This window comes from Pteropus vampyrus, unplaced genomic scaffold (genome assembly GCF_000151845.1).
Source record: "Pteropus vampyrus isolate Shadow unplaced genomic scaffold, Pvam_2.0 Scaffold193, whole genome shotgun sequence".
Lineage (NCBI taxonomy): Eukaryota > Metazoa > Chordata > Mammalia > Chiroptera > Pteropodidae > Pteropus > Pteropus vampyrus.
The window spans coordinates 1,839,076-1,862,614 of record NW_011888974.1 but is presented as its reverse complement, the minus strand read 5'-3'; the positions used below and the strand labels follow the sequence as shown (position 1 = coordinate 1,862,614).

General features: G+C 40.0%; 1 protein-coding gene across 4 annotated transcripts in view; it reads left to right on the top strand.

Moving 5' to 3' along the window:
* STYXL1 (serine/threonine/tyrosine interacting like 1) overlaps positions 1–23,539 on the top strand; it is a 54,024-nt gene that overhangs the window by 17,088 nt on the left and 13,397 nt on the right. For all 4 annotated transcript variants that reach the window (XM_023537548.1, XM_023537547.1, XM_011371546.2 and 1 more), the window contains 4 exons: positions 4,179–4,240; positions 7,754–7,892; positions 12,386–12,531; positions 17,776–17,921. In XM_023537548.1, coding sequence (XP_023393316.1) covers positions 4,179–4,240; positions 7,754–7,892; positions 12,386–12,531; positions 17,776–17,921 — 493 coding nt within the window. The remainder of the gene's footprint in view (positions 1–4,178; positions 4,241–7,753; positions 7,893–12,385; positions 12,532–17,775; positions 17,922–23,539) is intronic.

Genomic DNA, 23,539 nt, shown 5'->3' with positions numbered 1-23,539 from the left:
TTTTTTTTTTTTACCAGTTTTCTTGTGGAACTAGCTGAACCCCATTTAATCCAGAATCATCACTACCCTCTGACATGTTGTCACTTGGGTCACCTCCATCATGACTGGATGCCTTCATTATCATCAGTTTTCTGAGACTCATTTATTGTCATGATAATAGAAGGTAATACCAGGACAGTTTTGGATGCTGCTTCACGTTTTTCTAATGGTGGGGGAAGAAGCAGGGCTGAAATTGATTCTTCTACTACTGAGTCTTTACCGGGAGGATTCTCTGTTGGGTCTTGATCCTGTCCATTTTCATTTAACAAAAAGCATAGTGTCAACCTGACATTCACTATCTGAACTCTCGCTCTCTGTCATGTTCATATTTTGTTCAGAGGATGAAATACCAGTAGATACCTCCATATCTGCCTCTTCTGCTCCTACCTTCTGAAGAGGGGCTTCTCCATTTCCTTCCCTTCGGAGAACAGTTTTTTTTGGGTGCAGGGGAGACTCTTCTTTTAAGTTTCCCTTCAGAAGCAGTATTGGTGATGGTGGTAAGAGATCCTGGGCACCTGCACTTTCCTTTGGATGTTGTATTTTCCTTTAGAGCAGTGGTCCCGAACCTTTTTGGCACCAGGGACAGGTCATCCTATGAGAATCTATTGCCTGATGATCTGAAGCGGAGCTGAGGCATTGATGCTAGCGCTGGAGAGCAAGGAGCCACTGGGGAGCGGGGAGTGGCTGCAAATGCAGAAAAATATCCCCCCACTTCACCTCCTGCTATGTGTCGGGTTCTTAACAGGCCACAGAACTTATGGGTCAGCGGCCCCCAGGATTGGGGACTCCTGCAGATTCACTCTGCATGTTGGACTTATCCTTTTTGTTATTTTTTTAGGAAGGAGATTTTTTGGGAATGGGCATCTCGTGAAGAGGAAGCCCTATGGGAGAAGGTCGTTTTACCTGAGCAGTCCCCCACCCCACCAGAAGCAGGCACCTCCCACCTAAGAAAGCTTCTGAACAGGCTCCTTCTGAGCAGGCTTGATGCTTTTTTTAACTCGACTTACTTTTCAGAATTTTCATCTTTGTACTTGTTTTTTCATGCGGGTATTTTGCTTTTTATTCTCTATTTTGCTGTCAACTTTTGGCACTTCCTAACTATTTTTTGATCTGCTTTCTATTTTCTTTTTCTTTTTTTGTTACAGGTTCTTCATCATTCACAGGATCATTTAAGAAATGAGCTACAACTTCTATCTTCCTGTAGCTTTTCTTGGTTTTATAGAATTTTTCTGAATTATTGCCTGTATGCATATCCATCTTTTTAGTCTTTGTTGCTGATTTGTGAGTTCTAGTAGACACTTGGGTTGTTTGAGGCACTACTAAAGTCTTTTTCTTTTTTGAAATATTATCTTTCTCTCCACTTTTACAGACCATTATTGATTTTTTTTTTTATATTGCTTTTGTATCTAGCAACCTTGGTGTGCTCTCACTAATTTTAATCGTTTGCTATTCTCTTGGACCATCAAGTTGTCTGTGTATAATAACAGTTTTATTTCTTCCTTTTCAATTCTTGTATGCTTTACTTATTTTTTTCTTATCTCACTAAATCACTGTGCTCTTTGCCCTCCAGTACAGTTTTAAAGAGGATAGTGATAGTGAGCATTTTGTCTTGTTTTTCACTTTTCTGATCAGAAATATGTTTTCTGTAGATATTTAGGAAGGTACCAACCAGGTTATAGAAGTTACCTTCTTTTTCTAACTTACTAAGAATATCTTTGATGGTATGAATTGAAAATTTTGCATCTTTTGCAGTGAAAGTACAAATTTTCTTCTTTAATATCTTAATGTGATTTTCAAGTATTACCAGTTCCTGCTAGATATAATATATATTTTTGTGTGTGTACACTATTAGATTTGGCTTACTATTCATTCAGATCTTATCTGTATTAATGAGTGAAATTAGTTTACGATATACTGTGTTTAATTTCACTTGTTTTTAAGCCATACAGACCATGTACTTACTTCCTTTGCTCAAGAATATTTTAAGATTCACTCATGTTTTTGTACATAGCTATACTATAGTTTGTGCATTTTTCTTGCTATGTGGTGTCAAAGATAAACAATGCCAGATGCTACCGTGGTAAGTATGGATTTTAATCAGTAATATACTATTGCAATAGAGAAAAGAGTGAACTGAATTCAACTTCAGTTCGTATAGAGGTGACAGGGTATTTTAAAGGGAGAGTGAGGGAGCAGGGAAGGGGGCAAGCAGGGGGTCAGTAGAGTCAGGGAAGTGAAAAATTGCAAAAAGAGGGGGACTGGCCCATGTGAAACCCATCTGGGTTTGCTAAATGGTGCCCATCAATGTTAGGCTCTTACCCTCCCCAGAAGCTGGGAGATAGGGGCCCTATCATCAGGTGTTCATTGGCTGGAACAAATAGTATGTTTTTGTGGCAGCCTAGAGTTTTCTCAGGCAGGCACTTTAAGGGGGAACTGGGGTCGTCCTTGAGTGTGGCCTTGAGCTGTTTCTAAAGATGTCTTAAAATAAAGATCTCTTCAGATGTCTTTATAAATTCTGGATACAGGCCTCCTGTTAGTTATTTATGTTACAGATATTTTCTCTCACTCTGTGGCTTGCCCTTTTATCTTAATGTTATATTTCATTGAAAAGAGATGGAAGCTCTTAATTTGAAAAATTAGAATTATCAATATTTTCTTTTGTGGTTAGTGCTTTCTTATGTATTTTTTTAATAGACTTTATTTTTTGTTGGAGCAGTTTTAGGTTCACAGCAAAATTAGCACCAGATAGAGTTTTTATATACTCCCTGCCCCCACACAAGCATAGCCTTTCAAACTATTAACACCCAGTAACATCATGATGTATTTGTTATAACTAATGAACCTACTTTAACCTATCATTATCACCCAAAGTCCATAGTGTACATTAGGGTCCATTCTTGGTCTTGTTCATTTTGTGGGTTTGGACAAATGTATAATGACATATATCCATCATTGTAGTATCATACAGAGTAGTTTTACTGCTCTAAATATCCTCTGGGCTCTATCTGTTCATTCCTCTCTCCCCACTAACCCCTGGCAACCACTGATCTTTTTAATTTATCAACAGTTTTGCCTTTTCAGGAATGTCATGTATTTGGAATCATACAGTATATAGACTTTTCAGATTGGCTTCTTGCACTTACTATGCATTTAATTTTCCTGTCTTTTCATAGCTTGGTAGCTCTTTTCTTTTTAGTATTGCACACTATTCCATTGTCTGTGTGCATCATGGTTTATTTATCCACCCACCACTGACTTAAGGATATCTGCTTGCATCCAAGTTTTGGCAATTATCAATAAAGTGGCTATAAACATCTGTGTTTAGGTTTTCATGTGGTCATAAGTTTTCAGCTCATTTGGGAAAGTAACAGGAGTATGTTTAGTTTTGTTAAAAACTGCCAAACTGTCTGCCAAAATGGCCATACATCCTCACTAACATTTGGTGTTGTCTGTGTTTTGAATTTTCGACATTCTAATAGGTGTGTAGTGGTATTTCATTTTAATTTGCTGTTCCCTAATAACATATGATGTTGAACATCTTTTCATAGGCTTATTTACCATCTGTATATCTTCTTTAGTAAGATGTCTATTCATATCTTTTGCTCATTTTTTAATTGGGTTGTTTGTGTTCTTGTTGAATTTTAGGAACTCTGTATATTTTGGATAACTGTCTTTTAGTATTTATACATAAGGCTCAATTTATGTTCTATGTTCTTTACAACTTTGAGGAGCATAACAGCATACCTGTCCTTGCAGGGGCATTAGAACCTTAGCCCCTAGGTTCTAGAATCTGAATTTGGGCCTGAAATTCCATGGGGGCATTTGGTATGAGCTCTCTCTGGCTTTGATTTCTCCTCTCTTCTGAACGTCTTTTGGGCCTCAGATAAAACTTTCCCTAAATTGAAGATACAAAGTCTTACTACCCCTTAATGGGGAGTTTGGGCATGGATGTCATAGGACAGGGGAGTCATGGCGTGGGCAGCTCATAGTAGTGGAACTACACCTTGAGTTTTAAACTAATAGTAACTATCACCTATCTGCCAGACAAATAGATGATGGTGATATAAGTTCTCTAAGTAGCTTGGTCATGTATTCCTTTGCAAATACAGTTATTTATTATAAATACTCTTCCTTTTCAGATGTGCGTTCCAAACGGGAGTACGACGAAAGCCATGTGATTACAGCCCTTCGAGTGAAGAAGGTATACTGGCAGAGTCAGAATCTTGGGCAGGTTGGCAACCTTATAGATAGGGGGCATGGAAGAATGGGAGATTATATCCTAGATCCGGGAGGTGGCACCTACTGTTGGACACTGTAGGCAGCAGAGGTAGGACCCCTCCCTACTCTTGCATCCACCATGAGGGTCTTTCACATTTCTCATACCCTCTAAGGTGTCCCCACCTGGCAACATGGTCAACAACTTTATTAAGCAAATATTGATTTAATTCTTTGATGTGCCAGGTACTGTTCTAGACCCTGGGGATAGAATAGAATGCAACATGCCCTTAATTCATTGTCACTGCCTTCATGGAGCTTCTGTTCTACTTAAGGAACATGATAAACTATATAGATAGTTACTATAACCCAAAGATGGAAGCCCCTCCCTTGTCTTTCCATTTCTTCCATTTTCATCTTCCTTTCTCTATTCCAACTTTTTAAAAAGACAGAGCCCTACAGCAGTCACCATGCAGTGAACCCCTTTTCTCCACCCCTACAGGGTATCTTGTCTCTCAAGTCATTGCCAAGCCTGGCAGCCTTCACTCAGGATCAATTTCCGATCTCTGCAGTCTTGACCACATTCTCTGCCCTTGACTTCTAGGCCTTCTCTTGCTTACATGGTTTCTTCTCTGTGTCTTTGGTTCAGCTTCATTTTTTCCTTCTGTTGCTTAAAAAAAACCACTGATCTATCCTTGGTCTCCTTCATATTTGTCAGTATACTTTCTTGCTTCAAGATGCCATCCAAGCTTCCAGCTTCAACTATCCACATGCAGTTTTAGCTGTCCTGTCATATTTACTTCTAAAATTTTGTCTTGTAAAATTCCCACTCTGCTGTTATGACTCCACCTCTGGCCTTTTCCCACACATAACTCAGCAGGGAGCATGGACCCTGGCTCAAGTATCTTTCTAGGATAAGCTTGCTGCCTACTTGCTTTCCCCAACTCAATCCATCATTATCTGTCCTGCACCCAGGATTTTCAATTCTCTGGTTCCTCTTCTAGCTCTTAATCCCCATTTCAGGCCTTTATCTGCTTTTTGCAAACTATTTAGAGCCCCTTCATGATGCATGGCTGTCAGTTTCCAACTCAGCTCTTAAATCTGCATATTCCTATGATTCTAGAAACACCCCCAACTCTAGAAAGAGACATTCTCTCCACCTTAGCCCCACAGAACCCCTCAGCCATTCTGACACCTCTGGACTCCCCTTCCCAGTGTTTTACCCAGCAGATCACAGGCCTTTAGGGAACTCCAAGCCCTAGCAGGACACAGAGACTCTGAACTCTGTGTTCAAGGCCTTCTAGATCTGATTCCACCTCCCTCTCCAGCCTCACTTCTAGCATGCTTCCACTTTCCTCTGACACCTCAGCGGCATTGCTCTGTTGTGTTTCCGTGGTTCTAAGATGCATGTACTTCCCCCATGTTTTAACATTTCTGAAATTGCAAAATATCCTACAAATTGACTTGCACTTTTAATGTGGCAATATCTTTTCCCCCAAAGCACATGTGGTGGACATCTGTTGTTTCCTGCCTGGCACCTACCCCGTCCCTCCCTCCCCCAACCCCACCGCCTTTTTTGAGGGGAACTCCTCCTCCCTGCTCAAACACTGGAGGTCTAGTGGTGCTCTCTAAAATAGTATCCAGACCTTGGCCACAGCAATTGGCCATGGGCCTAGGGTGAAAACTGAGCAAATCAGAATTGGAATTAGAAAAGGCAGCTCTTTCTTTTCTGGTGGTGAAGTTGGGAGGATGAGAGTCTGAGTGTCACTGGTGGCCATGACTTGGACCTCAGAAGAAAGTTGTCTGAGATGGTGGAATGAGCATGCAGGGGAAGCAGAGAGGAGCAGTGTGTGAGAGGGAGGTCTGGGCTTTAGAGTCCTGGTTCAGGTTTTCCTGGGGACCAGTTGCTCCCTGCCCTGCCTAAAATGTTGCTATTTGCCAATAAATCTCCTTTTAATTTACATTCCTGATTGCAACTGTTGTTAAATTGGTGGTTCATCTTATAACCAATGGTCTCTTAAGATCTAGGAAATATAGTACTCGTGGTTCCTTGAACACACTGCTCTGTGTGAGCACAGAAGTGTGTGTGCTTTGCTCATCATTGTAACCTGGATGTTCTTTCTGGTTCCTGGCATCAGGTAGGTGCTTAGAACCTATTGGTTGACTAAAATAAATGACTAGAAGCTGTTCCTTCTGCCTGGAACACTCCCCTAACCCTTGGCCACCTGGCATATTTCCACTTGTCCTTGTGGTCTCATCTCAAATGCCTCCTACCTTGTGAGCCTTTCTGAGTCCTCTAGACCAACTCTGGCATCCCCCTAGCCATTTTTAAATCTCTGTATTCCAGAACCTAGCAAAGTAGGTCCTGAATGAATGTTTATTAAATAAATGAATGAATGTAGAGCCACATCTCTCCCCACTCTCCCTCCTACTCCAGCCTCTGTGTGCTGTTTCCATCTTTTCCTTTTGCTCATGCTCTCCTCCACACTGAGAACCCCGCTTTCCTTATTATCACCTGTCTAAGTCCTGCTCATCCTCTGAGCGCCATCTGTTTCCTAATTCCTTTAGACAAATATAATTTCTTCTGTTTGAGTCCCAGAGAACTTCCCTGGTCTATACCTCATGGGCCTTACCTCACTGCTTTGTGGTAGGTAGATGGGTACTTGTTCTATCCCACCCGTAGGTCCTCTGTCAGTGCCTCTGTGTCAGCCAGACGGGCCACAAGGAACAGAGTCAGGCTCAGGTTCCCATGAGTAGCGGGGGCTTTTGGAAAGCATTGAGAACAAACGAGGACTTACTTCTCAGCTGCCGCCCAGCCAGTCTTCACAGAGCTCTGGAACACCCCATGGGATCCTGGGCAGTTCTGGTTCTGTGAGAGCTCATTCTCTCCCTGGTAGAAGACACCATTTGCTCCTGTGGTTGCCATTATGGTGACTCAGCCACTCCTGACTACTCTTCAGGACCTATGGACCTATTTACTTCCTTTAACCATATTTATGGCTATCATGTGTTGGGCAGTGTTCTAGAAGCTTAGGATACATCAGTGACTATAAAAGGACAAATGTTCCCGCTCTTATAGAGCTTACATTTGAGCTTAGTCTGCCTTGTTATATCTGCTTGCTCGTGTTTCCTGCTTACTCAAGCCTCTGCTTACTGACCTCTTATGGGAGATTTTGGCTTCAGCCCTCACGGACAACCACTCCGCCCCAGAGAGAGAATGTGTTAGTTCATTTGGCGGGTCAGTAGACCAGCTGTTCTTTGGCCAGGCATTTATCTCTGATCCAGTCACCTGTGGTCAGCTTTTCACAGCAGGGGATGTGGGTGTGGAAGATCTTTGGAATTTAGCAGACTCTGGTCAACTCTTAGTGCTTCTTTGCCCATGTGTGTAGTCAGGAAAACAGGCACAGTCCTACCTTCAGCTCCAACCATTGCTGGTGTACAGAGAATATTTGTTCAACTGAACCCACCCACCAACACGCCTCTTTTGTGGTTTTTTTAGAAGGCAAATGAATATCTTATCCCAGAGTCTGTGGATCTGGAGTGTGTGAAGTACTGTGTAATATACGATAACAACAGCATCTCCCTGGAGATAATCCTAAAAGGTGATGACAATGACAACTCTGACGATAGTGGAGAAGGTGGGTTTTTATACTAGCCACAGAACAATAGTTTACAGTTGTTGAACACTTTTGCTGCATGCCAAGTGTTCTACCTGGGTCAACCCTGCAAACCCTGGGTGCAACCCTGTAACCCTGGGTGCAATCTGCAAAACATCCATATGAGGATGGCAATATGAAGAACTGGAAAGAGTCTGAGACTTTTCCTTTCTTGCAAGATGACACATGAGTCTGCCACAAATTTCGTAGATGCTAACCAAAGACGTGAGGCTCCTGGATCAGAGACAAAGGACTTTATTATCAGAGCAATAAAAGTACCCAGAATGTCATCATTTTCCTGCACTGGTACCCCAAATCCCAGTTCTCATAGGGTGACATGAAGAGAACCAAGTACAACTATCCATGGAGTATATTGTATTATAGAAGAAGAGCTCTGAGCTTAGGGGCCTGAATTTGTTATCATTGGCAGAAAGCCTGTCTGTCCTTGGCTCTGGAGGGAGAAACTATGTCTGTCTTCCAAGGCTGTTGGTGATAGAAATATCCTTGAAAAGCTAGTGTCTTTGTTCAAAGGACATGTAGAGATGTGAGAGACTGTGGAGAATTATTTCCTAATATATAACAGTCCCACTTTATAGATAGGAAAGTTGGGGCCCAGAAAGGCAAAGTAACTTGCCTGAGGTCCCATACCTAGTGAATTAGTTATCTGTTGCTATATAGCAAATTACCCCCAAACTCAGTAGCTTAGTATAACGAGCATTAATTATCTCTTAGATTTTATGGGTCCAGAATTCAGGAGCAGCATAGCTGGAAGATTCTGGTATAGATTCTGGTATAGAATCTGAGGTTGTAGTCAAGATGCCAGTCAGGGCTGCTGTCATCTAAAAGTCTGACTGGGCCAGGATGATCTGCATTTGAGATGACTTCCTCACATGGCTATAGCCAGGAGACCTCAGTTTCATTCTGGCTGTTGGCAGGAGATCTCAGTTTTTGCCGCATAGATCTCCCCATAGGACTGCTTTCACGGCCTCATGACATGGCAGCCGCTTTCCCCAGACCCAGTGATACAAGAGAGAGGGAGAGAAAGGGGAAGCCACATGCCCTTTATGACCCAGTTTTAGAGCTTATACACAGTCACTTCTATTCATTAGAAGGAAATCACTGAGTATAGTCTTCCCTCAAGGGGAGAGCAATTAGACTCAGCCTTTTAAAGAAAGGCATTTGAAAGAATCTGTGGACTTTTTAAAAACCACCATATCTAGTAAGTGGTAAGGCCTGGATTCACACTCAGGCAGTTTGGCTCTGTTTAATCTTCTAAGGCCTGAGTAATGATGTTAAAGAACAGTGCAAAGTCACTCCAGCCCCAAGCTGGAGCATTAAAATGTTGTTGGTTCTAATCTGCTTTACTGAGGCTCTGGAGCGTTCTCCATTCAGCCCCTGCTTTGGGTTGATCACCAGTGGCCATTGGCACAAGGGCCTCTGCTGTTTGTGGCTCAGTCACTAATAATATGTAGGTGGGTCCATAGGCTAGGTCATTCACAGCAGCAGTCACTGGGTGGCACTAGGCTTCCACCTTTAAGAAAACCAGTCCTCCCAAGAGGTCCTTAGCCAGGAAATTATCCCCTCTTCCCCAAGCTCATTGTGCTGGGCTCTGGCCTACAATCCCAGGAGGCTGGACCCTGAAACCCTAGGAAACAGTGGTCAATAAAGATAACCCCCTCTATGTTCTGTAAGTGATTTCACCGTCCCGTGGAGTCCCTGTTCTCACTAGGTAGGAAACCACAATCACGAAACAACAATACAACAAAACGAAAACCACACAGGTACATGCCTTGCCCTCTCAAGGCACCTTTTCTCCTTTAACATGGCATTATCCAGGTAAATACAGTCTTTTGGATAAAAGACCATTTCTCACCACTACCTTCTCCTTTCCACTGGTAACTACCCACCTCCCTGACCATCAAGGCAATCTAGGCAATCTAGGCACGGGGGGAGACTTTATTACATCCTAAAAGTGGGCATCAGTTTCTGTATAGTCCTTTCCTGCTAGCTTCTGGATGAGGCGCAGCTCAGCCTATATGGCCTTTGGCCATGGGCCTCTGTTCTTGCTATGCTTGTGGCCAAAATGTCCATGTCTAGTGTAAGTCATGAGTGACTCCCTCCCCCTAGCCATGCACAGCGTTGGTTCCTAGGGGACTCTGCCCTGTGCCCTCCTACCCAGGCTGCCCCTGGCCTTCTCTATGTGCTCCTGATCCCTGGGCCTGCTATGGCTTCCCTTGTTTCTAGCATTAGGTTAACCACACCCTATGTCTGCTGTGGGGGGTTTCAGAATCCTAGTGGGAAATAGGGCACAAGTTGTTTTTAGTCCCTTCCCCCAGCTGGTGTGTTTCTACCACCTCAGCTGGGTGTCTTCTTAGGAGCCTACGAAGTGTCTTCCCTTGTCTTGGCCTCTGGGACTCTCTCTCCAAGCTCCTTTCAGCATGCACAGGGCAGCCTCTTCTTGTATGAACGACATTTCCCTTATGTTAAATCATCCTTCTTGGCAACACATGGATATAGACCCATACACTGGGCTTGTGATCGGGTGCCAGTAGAGTTCTCAGGGCCAGGATACCAACTGTGAAGGGAAGCTTTGAGAATTTTGGAATTCCTTTTATTCTCCCTCAACAAAGCCTGACTTTTAAGACAATTGTCTGGCTTTGGACCTCATAGAATTTAACTTGAAGCTCAAGCTGAGCCCTGACTCCTTGTACCAGGTGGTTGCCCCCACCCCCTGAAGCAGTGAGCACCCCAGTTCAAAGTATGGGAAACCTCATGTCAACAGAGAATTCAAGATTAATGGGAATAAAAATGAACAAATTTAATGTTTCAAAAATATTAACCCCATTGCATCCTTGACTGAATAACCTGGGCCCTGGGATGTTCTCATGACTTTTTGTCCAAATCTCTAATCGTCCCCTGGAAACTGGCCTTCTTCCAGCTTTGACCCCATTACCCTTGCTTGTGAATAAGCCTCCAGTGGGTCATTTGACATTGGCAGGGAAGCAGCTGTCTGGTTTAAAGCCAGTAGTATTGTGGCCTGGGACTCCCTCCCTGACTCCCTTGGGTCCTCTGACCTTCCCAGTCATTACTCAGTCTGGTGCTCAAGAGGGAGATGGGGCTGGGAGACCCTGGGAGACCCAGAGTTCTCTGGCTTCTAAGCCAGGCCCTTGGGGAAGGTGGGCTTTGAATCCTGTCTCGCCAACTACAAGTTCTCTTCTGGCCTAGCTATTGTCCGCAGCCTCTTCTTCCAAATAGTTTCTCCAGATAGGTCTCAGGCTATTTATGTCCTCAGCAGCCCCTGCTGGAATTGGCAACATCTCTTTCTAGATAAAGGTTCACGATAGGTATTAGAGTCCACGCCCTTCCCTTTGTCCTTTTAGCTAGCTTTCCAGAGTCTGCTGCACAGTATTTCTCTTTAAGGGTCAGTTCCTGGCCTCAGAATATCTTGGCTTAGCCTTAATTTGCAAACTTCCTATCACATATATCTAATTTGCATACAGTCTAATAGTGATTCTACAGATCAGTGAAGTCATTTTAGATTAAATTGATGTCAAAACCATAATGAGATATTAAATCCTCTAGGATGGCCATAATTAAAAAGACAGATAGTAACAAGTGTTGATGAGGATGTAGAGATGTTGGAACACTAATACACTGTTGGGTAAAATGTACACTGGTACAGTTGCTGTGGAAAATGGTTGGCACTTTCCTCAAAGGTTAATATGGTCCAGCACTTTCACTTCTAGATATGTACCCAAGAGAAGTAGAAACATGCATAAAAAACCTTGCCAAAGGGTGGAAACAACCCCAATGTCCACCAACAAATGAAAGAAAAACAAAAGGTGGTAGAGCCACACAATAGAATGTTATTCGGCCATGAAAAGGAATGGAGTGCTGACACACGCTACAACATAGATGAACTTTGAAAACATTATGCTAAGTAAGAAGCCAGACACAAAATTACCACATAATGTGTGATTCTATTTATATGAAATGTACAGAATAGGTAAATCCATAGAAATTTGATTAGTGGTTGCCTCGGGCTGGGCGTTTGTTGTGGGGAAATGAGGAGTGAAACCCTCTACATGGTACAGGGTTTCTTTTTGGGGTGATGAAAATGTTCTAAAATTGATTGCGGTGATTGTTACACAACTCTGTGACTATACTAAAAAACATTGAATTATGTACTATAAATAGGTGAATTGTGTGGTATACAGCATGTGGCATACAATAGTCTGTGTGTGTGTGTGTGTGTGTGTGTGTGTGTGTGTGTGTGTGTGTGTATACATACAGAAAAACAAAGATTAACTTTCTTGGAGGTAAGTTGCTTTTTAAATTTTAATTATAACAGTAATCTTTATATTTGCTCCAGCTTCCTAGATAAATGCTTTTTAGAATAGAGTAGATGTCCACTGGAGCTTTAGACAAATGGTGAACATACAGGGGACATTTATTTCTTTGATCTCCACTCCTAGAACTGGTGTTTGGAGCTGCTGTTGAGTGTGGCAGAGCCATGTCCCATCTCACCCGCCACCCCATCCATATCTTGAAAGGGGGCTATGAGCGCTTCTCAGCTATGTACCACTTCTTCCGGACACAGAAAATCATCTGGATGCCACAGGTAAGGCAGGGTGCTTGAGCACAGGCAGGCTTGGATGGAGCATGGCCTTCCCCTAAGGACCATGGGATGGGGTGCAGAGTAGAACAAAGAGGAGAAGGAGACAGACAACATGGGGAAAAAATGGAAGAAATTTTGAAGACTGGGCTTGAGAAATGAACTTGGGGTAGCCAGGAGGTCCTAGATGATGAATTTATAATCATCAGATTTGTGTGGAAGCCAGCATGGCTTTTAAGAGATGGGGCCCATTCAGAAGGCAGGGTCCCAGGAGAGTTCTGGATGGTAGACTGTAGTCAAAGTCAGACAGGCAGGGAGCAGGGAGGGGTGTCATGATTTGAGGTCACTCTTAGATGTTCGAATCCAGAGGATACAAAAAGAGTGAGAAAGCAGTCCCTGCCTATATGGAGTTCTTGTAGGGGAGACAAGGGGTGGGGCCAAGGGACGCAGCAGGTGTATGGAGCCCAGAGGAGAGGCATTTCCTTCCAAACCTGAAGGAGGAGGAGCTTGTGGGAAAGAGAGGTGAAATAAGCATTGGGTGGCAACAATTGACAGACAGGGACCGGTCCCCGGGGTGCATTATGTAATATCTGGTTTATTGAAGAGTCTGACTGCAATGGAATGTAAACATGCACAGGTTTCATTTTTTCCAATCATTGCCTTCAACTGTGCTCTCATTCTTGTCCTTAGAAACATCTTGGACAGATTCCATGTTTTCTGGCCACTTTTGGTTATGAAAAATTTCAGTCTAGTCATGTAAAATGATTGGGGAAATGTGCATATTAACTGATAGTAAGGAAATATTATATTTCTTTAGGTTGTGATGACATTATGGTTATGCTTTTAAAAATATGAGTCTATCTTTTAGAGATACATAATATTTATGGATAAAATAATGTCATATCTGGAATTTCCTTCAAAATAATCTGGAGTGGTTTAGAAAGTCAGTATAGATGACGCAAAATTAGCCATTAGTTGATAACATTTACAGAGGGGTGATAGATCTAGGGGTTTTTACACTATTCTCTCTATTTTTGTGTATTTTTTGATAAAAAATTTAAAAGGGAATAAGAACAATTAGTCTGATACAAGCCAGTCTAGTTTAACATTCTAAGCTCAAACCATATCTCATCTCTTTCCATCCCCCAGAGCTGAGTAGCCTTCAGTTTCCTGGGGGCTGGGAGTGGTGAGGGGTGTGGGCTGGCTTCAATGACACCTCCTCTGTTCCCCTCTTTGGGGCTTGGCCCCTCTGGTGCTGAGGGTCCAGAATGGAGCCTGTCTTCTGTGACTGGCCACTGTCAGTGGTGGGGAAATGCCTTCTCACTCTGGCCCAGCCTGTTTCTGTGTGCTGCTGATGGCCTTTGCTGCTCGTTTCCTTGGGGTTCTGTTCAGAGGCTCCATCTGTTAACGAGGATCTTTCAGAGAGTTACCCAAGAATTTCTGCCAGGAGTACTCCAATTCTCTTTCCTTCTCCTGGAAGCCCATGAGTCCCCTACCACATCTATACTCCTTCACTTGAATCCTGGAATGAGCCACAAGGGAGTATGATGATGGGGAAAGAGGCCCAGCCCAGGCAGACCTCACTGCAACCCCTCCTTGCCTTGCTGACTTGGCAGCTCTAGTCAGCCTATGTGAAAAGGTGGAGACCCAAGTCTGAGGTCATACCTGTTCCCAAATGCAGGGTATTAATGTCAAGATCTCCAAAGGACTACCTCCTCTCCTTCCACTAAAGTAACCACATTATGATTTTCAGCTCAACAGTCGTATAGCCAATCTCCTCAACCTGCAGACACCCCTCCCTGCTGCTAGAGAAGCACTCCTTACTGGCTCTGCAGTGCTCAAAGGGAGTATTTCTTTATAAACATCATACTGCTGATAACTCATTGCCCCTGCCTTTTAAAGCTTTGTTAAGGTATAATTGATGTAGGAATAACTGTACATATTTAAAATGTATAATTTGGTCAGTTTTGACATGTGTATACATCTATGAACTTGCCCTCACCCTTAGTTTTCTTATGTAGATTGGGAAGAGGGGTATGATGGTGGCTGATGGTATCTATCACGGCCTGATAGATTGGGTGAGTGAGTTTTACCCTAATTATTTGTGGCCGTCTAGAATGTAGGCGCCCACTATTTCCCTCTTCCTGCTTTGTTTCTAATTCAGGAGCAAGAGTGAAAGCCATACTCCCTTTCTGTTATTGTTCTGATACATTATAAAGCAGGGGAATTCTTACTGCTCCTTTGAGAGGAAATGGAGGCATAGAATTTGGACTCTGAAACTGCCCCTCTGCCTTAGACAGAGTGACTTATAATTTCCTGTTTTATAGATGGCATCCCTTAAATAAGATTTCACCTTGAGCAAAGGGTTCTGTGACTAAAAGAAGTGTGACGTCCACACTAGAGAGAGATGATGGTGAGCCACTGAATAGTTTTAGGTTGAGGGGTGGCATGGTCAGATTTCACTTAGAAAGACCTACTCTGATTGCAGTGCAGAGAGCAGATCAATGGGGACAGAATGGATTTGGGGAGACCTGCTAGGAGGTAGGGATGGAGAGGAGACGATGGATTCAAGAAATACTTAGGAAGCAGCATTGACTAATATGCAGGTGGTGGGGTACAGGAAAGAGAGAAGTCTAGAATAATGTTTTGGTTTAGGTGTGGGTGACAGGTGGCCCATGGTGTGGCTCATTGAGGTGGTGGACACAGGAGGAGGAGGCAGTGTCAGAAGTAGGGGGAGTCAGTGGGCTTGGTTTAGATGCCTGTTTCTTTTTCAGATACCTGTTCTTTTATGTTTGTCGATGTGGTGTCATCTAGAGTTAATGTGGGCTTGCTCTTTACAGCGAAGCATATTTTCATACATGCCATACCCTCTTTCTCTGCAGCTGACACAATCACAGGAACTTCCTTGTGATTGTGGTTTGTAGGCAATAGGAAGAAAGTTGATGGATTTGTGATGGGTGTTTAATGAGATTTTCCAAATGAAACTGGGAGAATTTCCTTTGGCTCCAGCAAGCTGAGGTTCTTGGGTGAGGTCAGCCTGAGCTCCAGGGATGCTTTGGGTCACATCTCAAGTAGCTGGTCTGCCTGCAAATAGAAGAGTCATGAGTCTCTTTTGCAAACTTGAGGATTGGCTCAGCTTGGTGTCTGTTCTTTAATAGAGGCTTTTGAGGCTGACGACAACTTGGGAAGAATGTGGGCTTGAAGCAGGTTCACTGGGATGGGAGATGTACTGAGGCCAGAGGCCTGTGATGGACTGAAGTGAATGGCGGACAGCCTGAAGTACTTAAGATGTTATTTCTGAGTCAGACTTGGAGCCAGAGGAGTTTTTAGAATGCAATTTGACTTTTGAAATTACATAGGTCAGCATTTCCTATGAAATACTGATGAAAAAAAAAAATATGACCTAAACAGACTATATTAGAAATGTCAATTTATACAACGTTAGTGGATTTTTTTGAGGTGTTGCCTAGACTTTATCTTACTAAATATCACAAGTAGATTTTTAATTCATGCCAATAATAACTATGTAGCCACTGTTTTATTACAAATATCTGAGCTACAAGAGGTCAGCCTAAGGAACCATTAGGAAGATTTTCACCAGCTCTCAGTTCCCTGGAGGCACACTTTGGCATGCTTTTCTGGCTCTTTTCAAACTTGTTTATAAAATTAGTTTTATTATTTGATGATAACTTTTTCTAACCACCTCCTTGGTGCTCTAATAATCTTTCCTTGGAACAATCAGATTTTATGATTTCCCTCAGCTTTATTGATATATGATAAACAGGTAATACTGTATAAGTTTAAGGTGTATAACATGAGGATCTGATATGTGTACATGTTGTGAAATGATTATAATAATAAGGTTAATACACCATCACCTCACAAAATTACCTCTTTTTGTGTGTGGTGAGAACATTTAAGATCTACTCTCATCAATTTTCAAGTATATTAATACAGTATTGTTAACTGTAGTCACCATGCAGTCTGAAAATTTATACCCTTTGACCAGCATCTCACCATTCCCTCTTTTCTTCCAGCGCCTGGCAACTACCACTCTACTCCGTTTCTATGAGTTTGGCATTTTTAGTGTCCACATATAAGTGAGAGCATGCAATATTTATCTTTCTCCATCTGGCTCATTTCATTTAGCAAAATGCCCTCAAGGTCCATCCATGTTGCCACAAATGACAGGATTTCCTTCTTTTTTTATGGCTGAATAATATTCCACAGTATGTATGTTTATATGTGTGCTGCATTTTATTTATCAACTTATCTACTGATGAACACTTAGGTTGTTCCCAACTCTTGGCTATAGTGAATAATACTTCAGTGATTAAGGGGGTGCAGGTACCTCTCTGAGATAATGATTTTGTTTCCGTTGGATAAATACCCAGAAGTGGGATTACTGGATCATATGGTATGGTAGTTCCATTAATAATTTTTAGGAATCTCCATACTGTTTTCCATGGTGGCTGTAGTTAGTGGATTTCTTTATTGCCAGACTTCTTTGAGCTTTTGTCCATTGTGAGTTTCTCCGAGAGGGATATCACAGTTACTATTTCCCATATGTTCTTGGTTCTCCGAAACCTTTTTTCACAGTGTGTTGTGAGGGACCAGTGCTTCTTAGAACACACTTTGGGAAATGTAAGGAATAATGCTTCTCTTTGTTTCTTTGTTTTTCAAAGAAACCAGAAATTTTCTTATTACCACTTTGGACCTGGAACTCAGTAAGCTTCCATTAAAGTGGTATCCTGTTCTCCCTACCTCTCTATCAGAACTTCATCAGAATTCATTTCCTGATAGCTCTTGTGAGTAGTTTTATTATGTGTGTGTGTGTGTGTTTTTTAAAGGTATTTAAATTCTGGTTGCCTCCAAATGTAATGAAAGGGCTGTTCTTCGCCACCCTTGCCCTCCTCCAACTGGACATACCCTGGGTTTTTGCAGTTGTTGGCCATGGGATATTAGACTCCAATTTTAGTGCACCTGGCCAAATGCAAACAGGTGCTATGGAGGGAAGTGGGATGTCGGTGTTCAGCATGCTATACCATGGTGTTACTACCAGCTCTCTAACTCCTTGTGCAAGTTGTTACTTGCCAATATCTTTGAATGCCCAGATCTCAACACCATTCACTGTCTTAGATTATTTTTCTAAGCTTGTTTGCTGAGCCACATTACAAGAGAGAGAAAAAAATGAAAACAGCTTCTTTCCTGGAAAGTATTTATAGGAGCCTTTCATTTTCCCCACCTCAGGAACTGGATCAATTTCAGCCATACCCTATTGAAATAGTGCCAGGAAAGATCTACCTGGGCGATTTCAGGCAAGCCTGTGACCCTAAAATTCAGAAGGATTTGAAAATCAAAGCACATGTCAATGTCTCTATGGAGACAGGGCCATTGTAAGTAGAAATACTATTGATTTTTATTTTTAAGATTAAGTATCATTTGTTTATATAAGATTCCTAGTGCCATGCATTTACAGAATTGAAAAGTCTCTTAGAAGTCAACACACACTTATTTTCATCTGTTCCTGGCCTACAGTTTGTTTCTTGCCCTTTAAATCTCACCAAAAGTAATACTTTCCTGGTATTTAATATTATGGTAAAAATTATCCTATTCTACCCTGCTTTGCCTATCTCAGGCCCTCTGAGAAATGACTCTGTCTTAGTCCATTCAGGCTGCTATAACAAGTATCATAGACTGGTGGCTTATAAACAACAGAACTTTTTCTTTTCATGGTGTGGAGGCTGGGAAATTCAAGATCATGGTACCAGTGGATTTGGTGTCCTATGAGAGCCTGCTTTCTGGCTCATAGACAGCCATATTTTCACATGGTAGAAGGGGCAAAGAGGCTCTCTGGGGTCTTGTTAATAAGGGCACTAATCCCATTTATGAGACTCCATCCTCACAACTAGATTTATAATCCCACCTTAAACAAACAAACAAACAAAAAAAACAGAGAAAATGTCTAAAATAAAAATTTTCAGACAATGGCCAACAGACAGTACAGGACAGTGATTCCTGAGAGAAGGGGGAAAAAAAAAAAACAAACAAAAAAAACAAGATGAGCTTGCAAGCCACAGAAAAGGAAAGGAGTCAAAAGAGATCCTGTCATTTTTTCCAAGTTGCGAGTACAGAGTCAAAAATCCAGAGAGGTCAGGTTGGCTGGAATTTGCAGGAAAGATCTGCATGGAGAATAGAGAGCTGAATATAAAGAAAGAGTTCTGGACAGCTGCAGACAGTCTCCCTGTTTCTTCAGCTGAGTACTTATAAGCATATGCATGTGAGGAAACTTAAGACTGAGAGAAAAACAAGTAGAAATGAATAGACAGTAAAATCCCCAGAGACTATGTGGTGCCAGGAGTAGTTTGTGTTTCAAGTTAGAGTAGACAGAACTCATAATATATAGGGCATCAAATAAAATACTCAGAAAAGTCTCAGTAGTGAGGAAAATCTAGCCCTAGATTAGGGATTAAAAATACAATGAATTGGAATTAACAGCAGGTTAGACACCACAGAAGAAAATAATTTTTAAGACATAGCAATAGAAAGTATCCAAAATGAAACATAGGGAAGAAAAAGATTTACCACCCCCCTCCAAAAAAAAAAAAAAACCCAAAAAACAAAAAACAAAAAAAAAAAACAGAATTTGAATGAGATTGAGACAGTTTCACATGGAATTTCCAAAGGAAAGGAAAGTGGGGAAACAGAAAACATATTTGAAAAAATAACGGCCAATTTCCAAATTTTTTTAAAAACCTGTGAATTCACAGATCCAAGAATCTCAACAGAACGCAAGCATGAGAAACATGAAGAAAACCACAGCAAGTCACATCATATCAAATTGCTTAATATCAGTAGAAAAGAGAAAATCTTGAAAGTAGCCGCAGGAAAAAAGATGTATTACATACCAAGGAACAAAGGGTAATAATGGACCTCATATTAGAAACAATGAAATTGAAAAAATTGTAAATTATCGAAGGAAAAAAACCTGTCAACCTAGAAATATAACCAATGAAAATGTCTTTTAAATGTGAAGGGAAAATACTTTTTCAGGCATACAAAAGTTGAAAAAAATTCATCACCAAGAGATGTGCACTACAAAAAATATTAAAGGAAGTCTTTCAGGCAAAAGGAAAACAATATTAGATGGAAATCTGAATCTATACAAAAAGAATCAAAATCACCAGAAATGATAATTATGTAAAATATGTTCCCTTTGTTTTAAATCTCTTCAAACATAATTGTTTAAAGAAAAAATAATAACAATGTATTTTAGAATTATAACATATGTAGAAGTAATATATATTCCCACAATTTACTAAGGCAGGAAGAGGAAAAATAGAAGTATACACTTGTAAGGTTCTTAACTCTGTTTACATGAAGTGGTATAATGTTACTTGGAGGAAGACCATAATAAGTGTATTCAATAAACTCTAAAGCAACCACTAAAAGATAGAATAAAACAAAAATAAATCAAAGAGATATAATTAATAAGACAACAAGACAGATATAATAGAATTATATAAAAATTTAATCCAAAGGAAGGCAGAAAAATGGGAATAGGAACAAAGAAGAAATGGGATCAATAGAAAACAAATAGCAAGATGATAGACTCACACTCAATCATATCACTAATCAAATATAATCACTAATCATATCACTAAGCAAATGGTCTAAATATTCCAATTAAAAAACAGAGTTTGTAGGCTGTCTATAAGGAATGAACTTTAAATTTATAGACAAAGATAGGTTAAAACTAAATGGATAGAAAAAGATATTCCAGGCTAAGACTAACTTAAAAAAGGAACTTCTGAGTGGCTATATTATTACTGGATAAATTGGACTTCACAGAAAAGAATATTACCAGTGATAAAGAGGGTCATTTCATTATGGGAAAGTGGTCAGTTAATCCAGATTTTAGATTCCAGAGGACATAATAGTGTTAAACGTGTTTGCAGCTAATAAAGAAGCTTAACACACATGAAGGAAATCTGATGGAGAACTAGGGAAATCCACAGAAATTTCAACATCTCTCTCAATAGACAGAAAGTTGGTTATAATTTCAACTAGAACATTATCATCCAATTTTACCCAACTGATATTTATATGGCACTCCACCTAAAAACAGAAATATGTTCTTCTAGTCTTTGAATGTGTCCTACAATAAACATTTTTTTTTCAAAAGGACATGAAATATTTTTGCCAAGATAGACTATTCTGGGCATTAAAACAAGTATCAATACACCTAAAAGATTCAAGTTATAAAACTTACGTTCTCCGACTATAATAGAATTAAATTAGAAACGGGTAACAAGATATCTGAGGAAAATCCCAAATGTTTGGAAACTAAATAATACACTTCTAGATAGCCTATGGGTAAAAAAAAAGAAATCAAAAGGGAAATTAGAAAATGTTCTGAACTGAATGAAAATAAAAACACTGTATGTTAAAATTTATGGATGCAGCAAAAGCCGTGCATAGAGGGAAATTATAGCCTAAATGCCTGTATTAGAAAAGAAGTCTCAAATCAAATCAAGTTCCTATACTTCCACCTTAAAAATTAGAAAAAGTAAGCAGAAAGAAGGAAATGATAAAGATAACAGTAGAAATAAATGAAATAGAACACAGAACAGTTGAGAAAATCAGTGAACAGTACTGGTTCTCTGAAAAGATCAATGCAATTGACAAACCTCTACCAAACTGATCAGAAAAGAAGAGATAGGAGACAAAAATTACCAATATTAGATATAAAAGAAGGAACATTATCATTATAGGGCCTATGGATATTAAAAAGCATTCTCTGGGCATTTATTCCACAGAAGTGAAAACTTATGTTCACACAAAAACCTGTACACAGATGTTTTCAGCAGCTGTTTAATTGGTGAATGGTTATAAAAACTATGGTACGTATATACCATGGAATGCTACTCAACAGTAAAAGTTATGAACTATTGATGCATGCAACAACTTGGAAAAGTCTCCAGGGAATTAATGCTGAGCAGGAAAAAAAAAGGCCAATTCCAAAAGGTTACATACTATAGAATTCCATTTATATAGCATTTTTGATATGACAAAATTTTAGAAATAGAGGACAGATTAGTGATAACCAGGGGTTAGGGAAGGGGGCGGTCAAGCAAGGGAGGTGTGGTTATAGAAGGGCAACACAAGGGATCCTTGGTGTTAGAACTGTTCGGTATCTTGACTGGGGGTGAATACGTGAACCTACTCAGGTGGCAAATTTGTATAGAATTTACTACACGCACACACAGAAATGTAAGAAAAACCAGAGAAATCTGAATAAGACTGATAGATTGTATCAGTGTCAGTGTCCTAGTTGTGCTTTTATACTATAGTTTTACAAATGTTAGCATTGGGTAAACTGAGCATAGTGTACAAGAGATCTCTCTATATTATTTCTTACAAATTCATGTGAATCTACAATGATATCAATAAAATTTTAATTAAAAATAAATAAAAGAATGATTAAGAAGTATTTTGAGTAACTTTATGCTGATACATTTGAAAATTTAGATTAAATGAACAAATTCCTCAAAAGACTCAACTACCAAAGCTCGCTTAATAAGAAATAATCAGAATAGCCCTATATTAAAGAATTGAATTCATAGTTAAAAACTGTTAAAAGTCTAGGTCTATATGGCTTTACTGGTAAATTCTGTTCAACATTTAAGGAAAAAATAATACCCATTCTACACAGACTCTTCCAGAAAATAAAGGAAGAGGGAATCCTTGCCAATTCGTTTATGAGACCATCATTACTCTGATACCTAAACCTGACAAAGACTTTATAAGAAAGGAAAACTGTAGACCAATATCATCATAAACTAAGTCCAAAAATCCTTAACGAAATTTTAGCAAATTGGATCCAAAAATATATATAAAAAGGATAATATCTCATGACCAAATATATTTGTTCCAGGAAGGCAAGATTGGTTTAACCTATTTCCCATTCAGAAAAAAAATGTGCAGCACGCTACCAGCATTAATTCTATTTATATAAACATGCTCTTAAGGCTGAAGCAAATCTGACTAGTTTTCAGTGTGAAAATAAAATATAAAAACTGTTATTGGAGTTATTTCTAAACAGAACTTGTCTCTAATCCTAATGTAACAGAAATATGTATGTAAATCGGATTCATAAAATGAATCTTCAGCCAATGGCTGTTTGAGAATGATGTTAACATCACACATAGGAATGCTACATTTTCCAAGAGTTGACATTTTCAGCTATTGAGAATTAATATATTTTATAAATGGAAATACCACTACTAAAACACAGAGTGCTATAAATAGAATGTCGTCATTTGTTTCCAAAGACTATCAATATACTAGAGCAATACAAAAATAATAATAAGAAGTGAGATATTTCATGGCAGTCTTTGGGGGTAAGGTTAGGACTGTAATCTGCAAGTTATCTCGGGGCAAATGCTGTAGCCACAAGGGCTGCTGGCAAGTATTCTCAGGGAAAATAGGCAATGGGTTAAAATTAGAAAATCAACATAATTCATTATATTAACAGACTAGAAAAGAAAACTTAAATTACTTTCAGAAGAGATACAGAAAAATGGCACCCTGTAGTTGCTAAATATGCATTTTTAAAAAAGCTTACATTTACATTTATAAAAATCTATAGTAAAATGGTCCATAAAGCAAGATCCAGTGAATTTCAGGGGATTAAAATCATATATAGTTGGTTTTTAACCACTATGAAATTAATATAGAAAGCAATAATTTAAAAATACAACTAGAGCATTCTTAGAAATTTAAAAATAAGTTTCTAAATAGCCCATGAATCAAAGAACTCACAATGGAAATTATGAAATCTTTTCAACTACATGATAAAAAACATATCAAAACTGTGGAATGTAGCTGAGCTGTGTTTAGAGGGAAATTTATAGCCTTAAATGCATTTATTAAAAAAAAGAAAATCTAAAAATCTACTAGTTAAGCATTCATCTCAAGAAATTCCCAAAGGAACAGCAAACTAAACCCAAAT